Consider the following 12,500-nt stretch of genomic DNA (forward strand, 5'->3'; position numbering starts at 1 on the left):
ATTTGCATAATTAATTAATTTTCAGCATTTGATATAAGTATTTAGCATTACATTTCAATGAAACTTGGTACTTACATACTCAAGGACTATGCAGAGATTGATTGTTTTCGATAAATATTTGTGCATATTAATCACCTAATTTGCATAATTAGTTAATTTTCAGCTTTTCCACCGGTATCTCAAGTACTAATCATCGCATTTCAATGAAACTTGGTACATAGATCCTTTAGGACTATGCAGAGACCTGATTAGTTTTAGGGTAAATAATTGTGCATATTAATTACCTAATTTGCATAATTAATTTTCAGCTTTTCTACTGATATCTAAAGTACTAATCATCACATTTCAATGAATCTAGAATTATGCAGACCCAATTAGTTTCCGGTAAATATTTGTGCATATTAATCACCTAATTTGCATAATTAACCAACTTTCACACTGATATCTCAGGTACTATACATCACAAATCAATGAATGTACATGGATGCTGTAGGACAATAGACAGACCTGAATAATTGTGGGTTAAAATCTGTACATATTAATTACCTAATTTGCATAATTAACCAATTTTAAGCTTTCACACTGATATCTAAAGTACTGTAAAAACTCCAAAATTTCGACCGGTTTTAAATAGTTGGTATTAGAAATGTGACGTGTTTTAGAGTCAAAATTAAGGTGCATTTTCGGACGGTCGAATTTTTCAGAATAGAAATCAGCAAAAAAAAATGGGGATGATAGACAGTGTGCTTCATTAGTTTTTAAAAAATGCAATGTCCGTCAATTGACGTAAACTTCCTCATGTTTCACGGTAAAAGCAAAGGTCGTGGCCGAGTTGTAACTCAAAATCTAAACAAAGTCATCAATCAGTGAGTATTATGACAAGCAAAACAAAACATCAAGACGCGGAGAAGAGGTCAGCACAAAACTAATAGGTCAAAAGACAAAGCTGTCTCGCACTACCTAGGAAAACTTGCGAATGTTCGAAGTACAGGTACCCATTGGACAAAAGATACATGGAAGTTTAGCAAACGATCTCCCCGACCCAGTGCAATGTATCCGGTTAGAATCAAAGCTCACGTGTCCCTTATTTGAGGGACCAAATTCTGCCGTAAATTCGCCCTTGGATTAAAAAATAAAATGGGATTTAAGAAAATAAAATGGGACTTTTAAGGTGTATTTTGGCGTCATTTTTCGGACATTTCAATCAATCCTGCCGGCTAAAATAGAGTCTAAGTTTTACCGTAGTCATTGACGTCTGTCTATTCAAGAGTACACGTGTATGATTTTCATCATGACTAGCGTGAGCGGGTAAGCTTCCTTTCGAGAATGAGCTGTTATCACTGTGAACAATGTTAAATTATTCTTCAGATGACCAGTTTATTTTTTAAAAACAACTAATTTTTGACTCCCATGTGCGAAGCACAAAATGGGAGTCTTTGCAGTTAGTGTGTCTGTATGTGTGTGTGTATGTGTGTATGTGTGTATGTGTGTATGTGTGTGTGTGTGTATGTGTGTCCGACTGTTCCACTGCTATCTCAAGAACCATACATCGGTTTTTGATGAAACTTGGTGCATAGATGCTCTGGGCCAATGCGCAGATTTGATTAGGTTTTGGTAAAAATCCATGCTCGTTAATTACCTAATTTGCATGATAATTAGCTAATTTTTAGCTGTTCTATGACTGTTCCACTGATATCTAAAGAACCACTCATTGGATTTTGATGAAACTTGGTACATAGATGCTCTGAACATATGCGCAGATTTGATTAATTTTTGGTAAAAATCCGTGCATATTAATTACCTAATTTGCATGATAATTAGCTATTTTTTAGTGGTTCCATGACTGTTCCACTGATATCTAAACAACCACTCATTGGATTTTGATGAAACTTGGTACATAGATGCTCTGAACTAATGCTAGGTTTTGATTAGTTTTTGGTAATAATCCGTGGATACTAATTACCTAATTTGCATAATGATTAGTCAATCTTCGGTTTTTCCACTGATATCTCAAGTACTAATCATCACATTTCAATGAAACTTGGTACATAGATGTCATACGACACTGCACAGACCTGATAGTTTTTAAGGTAATATCAGTACATATTAATTACCTAATTTGCATAATTAATTAATTTTCAGCATTTGATATAAGTAGTTAGCATTACATTTCAATGAAACTTGGTACTTACATACTCAAGGACTATGCAGAGATTGATTGTTTTCGATAAATATTTGTGCATATTAATCACCTAATTTGCATAATTAGTTAATTTTCAGCTTTTCCACAGGTATCTCAAGTACTAATCATCGCATTTCAATGAAACTTGGTACATAGATCCTTTAGGACTATGCAAAGACCTGATTTGTTTTAGGGTAAATAATTGTGCATATTAATTACCTAATTTGCATAATTAATTTCCAGCTTTTCTACTGATATCTAAAGTACTAATCATCACATTTCAATGAATCTAGAATTATGCAGACCCAATTAGTTTCCGGTAAATATTTGTGCATATTAATCACCTAATTTGCATAATTAACCAACTTTCACACTGATATCTCGGGTACTATACATCACATATCAATGAATGTACATGGATGCTGTAGGACAATAGACAGACCTGAATAATTGTGGGTTAAAATCTGTACATATTAATTACCTAATTTGCATAATTAACCAATTTTAAGCTTTCACACTGATATCTAAAGTACCGTAAAAACTCCAAAATTTCGACCGGTTTTAAATAATTGGTGTTCGATATGTGACGTGTTTTTATAGTCAAAATTAAGGTGCATTTTCGGACGGTCGAATTTTTCAGAATAGAAATCAGCAAATGAAAAAATGGGGATGATAGACAGTGTGCTTCATTAGTTTTTAAAAAATGCAATGTCCGTCAATTGACGTAAACTTCCTCATGTTTCACGGTAAAAGCAAAGGTCGTGGCCGAGTTGTAACTCAAAATCTAAACAAAGTCATCAATCAGTGAGTATTATGACAAGCAAAACAAAACATCAAGACGCGGAGAAGAGGTCAGCACAAAACTAATAGGTCAAAAGACAAAGCTGTCTCGCACTACCTAGAAAAACTTGCGAATGTTCGAAGTACAGGTACCCATTGGACAAAAGATGCATGGAAGTTTAGCAAACTATCTCCCCGACCCAGTGCAATGTATCCGGTTAGAATCAAAGCTCACGTGTCCCTTATTTGAGGGACCAAATTCTGCCGTAAATTCGCCCTTGGATTAAAAAATAAAATGGGATTTAAGAAAATAAAATGGGACTTTTAAGGTGTATTTTGGCGTCATTTTTCGGACATTTCAATCAATCCTGCCGGCTAAAATAGAGTCTAAGTTTTACCGTAGTCATTGACGTTTGTCTATTCAAGAGTACACGTGTATGATTTTTATCGTGACTAGCGTGAGCGGGTAAGCTTCCTTTCGAGAATGAGCTGTTATCACTGTGAACAATGTTAAATTATTCTTCAGATGACCAGTTTATTTTTTAAAAACAACTAATTTTTTTATTTAAAAAAAATCATGCCGTTTTCGCATCAAAATCCAAGCCAAAATATCGTACTACAACACCAATTTCTTCCGCATTGCGTTCAATAACATTAACATATTTAAATAAGCTATGGTAATTTGAACACGTTGGCATCATCCAGCTTTTTGATTGGTTAATTAGCGATTTGACCTATTTGACCTAAGAGAACATGGCGGATATCCTACAGCATCAAACGTTTATACGAGACCGGAATCATTCGCTTACGATGAAACTAAGTTGACTTTTATTTGTATTTCATAACCATTCAACAAATTTATTTTGTGTACATTATTATAATCACTACTGAGTACAGTAATAATCAACAATTCAGAAACGCAGCATGCCGAGATTTTTGTGTTCGTTTTTATTTGAAACTTCGTTTATTTAGAATATATTTTCGTTACCAATAAAATAAAAATCTCTCAGTCAATCAGAAACCCGGATTCATGCCTTCGAGGAAGGTCTCGTTTGAACGCTCACATCGGTTTTTTTTTCGTTTGGGGGAAAACTAAAACTGGTCGCAATTTTTGAATAAGAATGAGTCAGCAATTTTTAGTGGAGTCGAAAATTTGGAGGTAAATAAAACACCGAAACCCGGCAAATAAATAGGCGGTCGAATTTTTAGAGGGGTCGAAATTTTGGAGTTTTCGCGGTAGTAATTATTCCATTTCAATGAAACTTAGTACAAAGATGCTCTAGGACAATGTACAAACCTAATTAGTTTGGGGTAAAAATCTGTTCATATTAATTCCCTAATAAGCATAATAATTCATAATTTTTTGGTTCTAATCACATTTCAATTAAACTTGGAAACATAGATTTTCTGTTACATTGCGCAGACCTCATTAGTTTTACACTCAAATCTGGTCATATTAATTTTCTGATTTGCATAATTAGTTTTCAGCTAAGTAATTTCGAATTATATTTAATGTGTCTCCAATACTCTCAGCACATGGGAGTTCTTTCTAAGCTTTCTTTGATTTGACGATTTATTTTGAAATTGGATCAAAGATGGTCGACTAGCAGGCATCTTGTTTGATTTTTTGTATGCGGTATCTAGGACATGCTCTGTCAGTTTTCATTCAAATTTGGCACATACATGTACATGTACTTTATACATGTTAGGATGCATGTCCATGACAATTTGTTTCAAAATCTGGTCAAGAATGGCCGATTGACAGCCATCTGACTTTTTGGCCTTACTACTATATTTCCACAATTTATGTACCATTTTCATTTGTATTTGGCACATACATCATACATATCAGTGTGTTTCATAATCAGATCAAAGATGGCCGAATAACGGCTGTTTTTATTTTTGGCTATATTACTGCTACACGGAACACGTGTTTTGATGTAAATAAACAATCTGTTGTATACGCCACTTGGAACTCAAGTTTCAAGGACACGCTCGCGTCAACCCCTTCGCTTTAATATGATGAGCACAAAGAGAACTTTCAAAAATTTAACGGGGACTGTGTCATTTTCAATGACTTGTTGTTATTAAATTATTTTTTTTGGTCATGATATCATATTTTCATACTATCTAGTATCATGAAATTTGTTAATTTTTTTTCGAAATTCAACAAAACACCTTAGATCACAGTTTGTACATAACAACTAGGTTTGTCCTAATGAGTTTCTTACAAATTCTTATCAGTGAGTATTATTGTTCTTCATAGCTTGCATCTGGCGTGTGACTGTAGTTTTCTTTACTGGCATCGAGTCATTTTTCCTATTTATTTGATGGACAAATATGAGAATTCTTTGGATGCTTATAGAATTCATGTGAGTAAATACTTCACTTATTTCTGTGCAAGTTTATTATGTTTAACTGTTAATTTGCTTACCAAGGTACAAATCTAGACCTATTACACCTATGTGTGTTGATATTCATGTTTCCTGTTGTTTTTTTACTTTTCACCACCACTTCCCTTTTTTCATCATAAATTCACAAAATATTCCCATTTATAGTCTGCACTTTCCTTACAAAAATAGTCATATTGTTGGAGTAAAAACTGAAAATTTACTCAAATTTTGTCTGTTGACTCAAAATTAGGGTTCATTATAAATTTATTTTTACTCCATTCAGTAAACTGTAGTTGTGTTATGCTTTACCTGTTTGACAAAATGTATCATAAATTTTGCATGGCACTCAAATTGCTATTGTCAAATATGTTGTAAGTTGACAGATATATTGGCAGTCACTGTAAGAAAATTATGTCGTTCATGTTTGAATTTTATTTTCAGTACATGTTTGCTTCTTTGGCGGATTGTGTTCCTCCAATGTGGCAAGTCAAGCATTTACCATCACCACAGACTCTATTGGAGGTTTACAACAAAGAAATATTATCCCATCTTAAAGAGGTAAGTGTAATTAATTCATGAAAATCAAACATACCTGCCATTCAAGGATTAAGTGTCAGTCACGTTAAGAACAATTCATTCAAACTTGATACACATCTTTTAATAGGTGATTGTGAATGGGCAAATGCTATCTAAGCCTTACTTATATGCCTGTACCTGTGCAAACCAATTATATACAATCTTAAAATGTACATAATACATTATGTGACACATATGCATCTGTATTCCTTGTACAACTTTTTCAAGAAAACAGGCATTTTTAGGTTGGTGCTGGTGTTGTTGCCACCATAGAAATAACTTTGAGAATCACAGCTAAAATCTAAATTTTGATTTCTTACCAGTACATCAAAAAATACAATGTTAGAATCCAGAAAATATTAGAAATTTATTTGGCTGCCATTAGCCATAGACTGAAAATGTATGTCTGCTTAAAACTTTTGTTTAGGTTACATTAACAGTTTTCTTTCAATCTTTTTCAATTTGAATATTTTATTAATCAATTTGGAATCTTGGCCAAATTTACTTTTAGTGTGCGTTGTATGTATTATTCTATTGCCAATTCATTTCAGCATCTGTTGGATCGTCTATGTCGTGATGTGGAAACAGATCTCAGATTATCCATCCATACTCACCTTCAATTGGATGACAGAAATCCTTTTAAAGTCGGACTCAAGAATATGAATCAATTTCTACTTCTCAAACCAATAAAATTCTTTGATAATTTTATTGATGTTAAAGGTACTCAGTTCTGTCACATTCATTGGTTGATTTATTTTTTATTTATTAATTTTATTCATGTTAAATTTAAAGCCGGGAGTCGTCACCTGCACATGCGCCAGATGGCTATAGCGTGTCATTGTTTACAAACAAGCATCTACCCATGAAGCTTTGCATTTTTACAGCAAGTCTCAGAAGTATTGGGGCAGCCAATTTGCAAACTCGCTAGCGAATTGGCTAACTGCTTGGGTTTTGACTAAACAGTTGGCTTTTGAATCTTGCTGGCACCGACTCGTGGTCGCGTCCACTCTGGGCGAGTCTATATTGCATTTGGGGACATAGAATGCTTTTACGTATGTAGCCAGGTACATGTTTGGATTCCCCTGAATGATTTGCTTTGCAAGGCGTAATAATGTACAAGTAGTTTTCCTGGTAAGTATAAGAATAGCCACAGTCAGCTGACGTACAAGTAATAATATGATAAGCAATTAATACACCGATATTTACTATCTATATGGAGGTAGCCATCTTGAACACTGATTGAAACTAAATAAAGAGACAAGTTGAGAAACAGGTTCCTACAAATCAGGGAGAAAACAAACTTTCACATCCAAACGATTCTTGGGGTAACATTAAGCCAATCGCTAATAAAATTCGACGTCACTTCATTACACGAAGAACACAGAATACTTTCCCTGGTTTATTTGAAAGCGAAATCGTCATCCAACTGTAAGGCCGTCGCTGACTAGCTTCTAAAGTATGACGACCATCCCTACCAGGGTCCCTACTGTTATATAGATTCACCCAAAGTGAGCGTGATCACAAGACGGCGCCAGTGAGATTCGAAAGCCAACCGTGTAGTCAAAACCAAAGCAGTTAGCCAATTCGCTAGCGAGTTTGCAAATTGGCTGCCCCAATATTTCTGAGACTTGCTGTAGTATGTGTTGTTATCGTCGCTTGGGACTCAATTTTGGCGCATGCACAGGTGACGATCTTCTCACTTTAAGTATTATCCTGTTTATTCTATGTACCGGTATTTACTGTTTATTGTAATCTAATGTGATGTTAATTTTCAGCTTATGTAAGTCATTATCTGGAGAAAACCTTCTATAACTTGACAACTGTGGCTCTGCATGATTGGAGAACTTACGCAGAGATGAGAAATCTAGCGTCTGAGAAATACAACCTTGTAATGAGTGAATCTCATTTACCAAGTCAGACATTAGAACAGGTATGTTGCAAATACACAATATTATTATACATCTGTCACTGTAACGCCATAAGTTACAGCGTGTCGTAATTTTGTGGTATTGCACTGGGTATTTTCATCCTACCATATTAGGAAATGCGTTTTCCAAATATGGAGCGATTTCGCGTGTGAACGTCCTCTAATAAAAAAAAAAAACATGGCAGCCCCCAGGGTTTGACCGGACTTCACAGTTCGCTACCGGTAAATCTGAGGCGTATCCTTGGGAGGAAAAGATGTATAATAATAATACTCAGACAGTAAGCCATTGCATCGACCTCCACCTCGATACTCCTGTTGTACTGTCTTCGTGCATACTTTTTGGTATCCTCGTAATAACCTTATATTATTACACATTAGTTACTGTAGAGCACAATTATTAGGAAATGTAAATTCAAAATACAAAGTCATAATGTGGAATTTCTAAGATAATTTGCATCATTTTGTTCAGCTCTGGGATATTGTACAGTAAGCGGTTAGTTTGGGAAGATGTATGATTATAAGAGGATACCGCAAAGTATGTATCAGATATTACACAGACACATCGACTTCTGTGTGTCAGTCAATACTCATTGCCGTCTTTGTACATACTTTGCAGTATTCTCACAATAATTTCATTATAATGAATGAATCTCAATCACTAAGTCCGACTTTAGTAGATATGTAAAATAAGAAATACAACTTAGCAATGAGTGATTCTCATTATGTCTATATTAGTAAATGTGTACATGGTCTCCTCTGTTATTTGATATGATTGTCATGTTCTAATTACAGGGCCTGGATGTTCTTGAAATTATGCGCAATATACATGTGTTTGTATCAAAGTACTTGTATAATCTCAATAACCAGGTATGTCAGACTAATTGTTGAATACATTTATACTGAGTACACCATTAGTTTAACAGTGTTGATGTTGTACATGGTAAGTAGGACACAGATAACTAGTAATAGCCATATTGTTTCAACTGGGCCGAGATTCCGGCCCAAAGGCACGTGACTAAGTGACGCAATTTGAAAACATTCTAATATTTGTTTTCTGCAAACAAGTCTTCATTACTGTACTACTGCCATGCCCATACAGTCTGCCAGCAAAGACTAAATATTTGAGATGGTTCTAGCATTTCTCGCTGTTTCTGTACAAATTAATAACAAAATAAACAGTTTCTTGTTCGCCCAACTTTCGAGAGTAAAAGGAAACCCCTGAACGGCCACAAGCGTAAGTGCTGATATTAAGTAATCAAATGAAATAGAACACAGAATGACAACTTGATGGTCCAATCAGAATGCTTGAGTCATTACTAGTTAGCGGCCTCATGTGGCTTGGTGGAATTGGGGGCATTTCGCCCATTTACCACTTCGCCCGAACGGTTTCGCCCGATTACCTGTTCGCCCGATTGCCATTTCGCCCGATTACCAGTTCGCCCGATTACCAGTTCGCCTGATTCCTCGTATGTTTGGTATTTACGTGTAGTCAAAACAAGATAACGTAGAAGTCGAAATTTGTTTTTATAAGGTGACGAACGTGAAGTTTACAACGGGGTTGTAACGTAATTTTATGCCGTTGCAGCCATCTTGTGTGGGTCATACCATTTGTGTATCGGGAGGAAACAATGAGTTGAGGGACAGTCACACCTTTTTGTTTGATGGTGGTAGTTCCTTTAGTTAAATGCACCGTGACCCTTTAAAAACACATTTTTTTTGTATAAGAATGTAAACCTCTGTTTTTAATGTAATTCCAATCTGATAAAACTTTATTTTTCCTTTAATATTAGCATTTTTTTGTAACTTGACACAGTAAAACACAGAGCTACAACAATTCAACAAATTGAGTTGAGGAAAAACTTTTGAAATATTTTTCTAGTATTGTGTTTGTTTTCCCCAGTTTCACTTCCAATATTGCATGAACTTTTTGTTTCCTGGATGGGGGGAGCAATGAAAGTAAAGATATAATGCATAATTTACATTTACATTACATTTATTTATTTACACTGGAATAAAACTAAAGTGGCACACCAGGTGCTAATACAATCGAGCAATATAAAAACACACACTGTACAAGACAATTACAAGAAATCACAAATACCAAAAATATATATATTAGTACATGTATTACATATGGAATGTCTACGTAGAAATTGAAATACAAATTAAAAATTTACATCTTTGATTCTTTTTTAAAAAATAATGTAATAATAATTTTATTATTCAGTGATAAAATGTCTTGAAAAAAAATAAAACTCAACCTAGAAACAAACTTCCAGACAAAATATTTGAAAATAGTTATGGCGAATAAATTAAAACTGCTTTAGCAAAATGTTAAACCCCCAGTAGGCCTAGTGTGTAACATCGGTAAATCGGGCGAAAAGGAAAACGGGCGAACCGGTAATTGGGCGAACCGGTAATTGGGCAAACTGGTAATCGGGCGAAGGAGTTCGGGCGAAGTGGATTTCGGGCGAAGTGACTGTACCCCGGCTTGGTGTGCCATGACACTTGTGGCGAGAACCAGCCAATAACAGGATGTCTTGAACCAGTGGATATGATAATCAAATGCTGTCTTCAAAGCTAAGCATCTAATACTTCTGCCTTGCAGTAATTATATATTCCGTACAATTAAGTTTACTAATAATTATTAATCATTGTTGCTCATTCAGGCATAGGTTTTGAAAGCCAGGCCCATATACATGACATTGGATGACAATTGCTTTACATATTTCGCTCCTAATAAAGTTTTTTTCTATCTTTCAGATTTTTGTTGAGAGATCAAGTAACAACAAACATTTAAATACAATAAACATCCGCCATATTGCAAACTCTATACGTACACATGGCACTGGTATTATGAATACTACAGTAAATTTCACTTATCAGTTCCTACGTAAGAAGTTCTTTATATTTTCTCAGTTCATGTATGATGAACATATCAAGTCAAGATTGATTAAGGTTAGTTATTGTGTAAGCAATAATAGAGAGATGTCAAAGCAGTGGGCAGCCTTATTTTTCTAATAATAGGATTTTTAAAAGCGAGGCTGAGAAGTATGTGTGATATTTATAGTTGAACAATCATAATAAAAAGTCTGGGGGGGGGGGGGTCTCGGAACAAATTGTAGCTCTAGAATTATTATAAAGTACACCCAATTGTTCGAAATACACCTCTGGTGAATGCCTTGGGTAAGAGTACTTATTATGAAATTCTTTTAATAAATTTAACCGGTTTCCAAGATAACATGTCCTTTATACTAATCCCAAGTTTATGGCATAAAAAATAAGTTGTTTAATACTGAAGTGGTCTTGGAGTGTGCTCTCTGTTGACCTGATTTGGCATGAATGACTGACTGTGGCTGATAGGAATGTCTCACTTGCAGTGTATTCGACAAAACGATGCAGTGTTTATATTGTCTGTCATGTTAACTAAAGATAAACTTGACATGTACGATTTTCAAACCTGAACAACTGTTTCAACGTTGAACAATAGAGTCACTTTAAATGTTATTAACTAATAGCAACATCTGGAAAAATTCATTGATGTTTAAGAAAAGTTGTTAATTTTATTATTTTTGTGGGCTGATAGCCGCCATTCCATTTTATGGTATATTAAAGTATAGACGAAATGGTTTGGCAGGGAAAACAAGTTTTGTAAAAATTATCAACAATGACTGTTTTTGTTTTGCCACCAAACTAATCCATACATGTTCATATACCAATGATTATTAAATGGATCAGCCTATATAAATTATATGTACCATTTTTTGAAGTGCAAATAAAATTCTGAAATCTAGACGCTGTTTAATATATATTGTATACAATTGTTAGGATCTGCGATACTTCCGAGAGAACCACGAACAAACTAATGAGATGTACCCATTTGAGAGAGCTGATAAGTTTAACCGAGGAATACGAAAACTGGGACTGACACCGGACGGTCAGAGTTATCTGGACCAATTCAGGACACTTATTAGTCAAATTGGTGAGTCATTCTATTTGTCTTGTGTGCTGGCTGGCGTTGCATTCCTGTCACATTGTAGATGCATATCATGCTCTGTTATCAGAGAATATTGCAAAATATGCACAAAGACTGTACAGCGCTCTTGCATATATTAGTCTACCCTGTATTGCCTGAGTGCATACTTTTTGGTATTATTGTGCTAACTTTATTATTATTTCCTGGCAGGGGATTATGTGCTTACCAGCGTCTGCATGGAGTCATAACAGCACTCTTGCACTTTTCACACAGTGTTTTATCGAAGACATTGTACACTAGATCTGATGAACATATTTAATCAGTGTTTTAACCGATTACTGAATATTACTAGCCCATGACATCACATTTATCACTCAGCTCTGTTAACAAGTGCCATCATGTCATACTGTCATAATATATGAGGTCATACGTCCCAACATTCTCAAATGACTGAATAATTGGCTTGAAATGTTTTCAGGTAATGCCATGGGATATATCCGTATGATAAGATCTGGTGGACTTCACTGCTGCAGTAATGCCATCAGGTAATAATACTACAAGCATGACATCAAAACAAGCTCTATACTTTTCTCAGCTCAGTGATTACTTGTAGTTATATTGTCACTGACATAATGCTTCATGGTATATGTAATTCAATGGATAGTT

At 34.8% G+C, this 12,500-nt stretch overlaps 1 protein-coding gene across 1 annotated transcript in view; it reads left to right on the plus strand.

Annotated features, from left to right (window-relative positions):
• Positions 1-12,500, plus strand: part of LOC100372619 (WASH complex subunit 4-like) — a 61,043-nt gene that overhangs the window by 35,605 nt on the left and 12,938 nt on the right. The window contains exons 21-28 of the mRNA XM_085496734.1: positions 5,229-5,334; positions 5,797-5,913; positions 6,483-6,651; positions 7,707-7,861; positions 8,651-8,725; positions 10,622-10,816; positions 11,687-11,840; positions 12,313-12,379. Of these exons, the coding sequence (XP_085352860.1) occupies positions 5,229-5,334; positions 5,797-5,913; positions 6,483-6,651; positions 7,707-7,861; positions 8,651-8,725; positions 10,622-10,816; positions 11,687-11,840; positions 12,313-12,379 (1,038 nt within the window). The remainder of the gene's footprint in view (positions 1-5,228; positions 5,335-5,796; positions 5,914-6,482; positions 6,652-7,706; positions 7,862-8,650; positions 8,726-10,621; positions 10,817-11,686; positions 11,841-12,312; positions 12,380-12,500) is intronic.

Source organism: Saccoglossus kowalevskii, chromosome 3 (assembly GCF_978046115.1).
Source record: "Saccoglossus kowalevskii chromosome 3, keSacKowa6.1, whole genome shotgun sequence".
Taxonomy (NCBI): domain Eukaryota; kingdom Metazoa; phylum Hemichordata; class Enteropneusta; family Harrimaniidae; genus Saccoglossus; species Saccoglossus kowalevskii.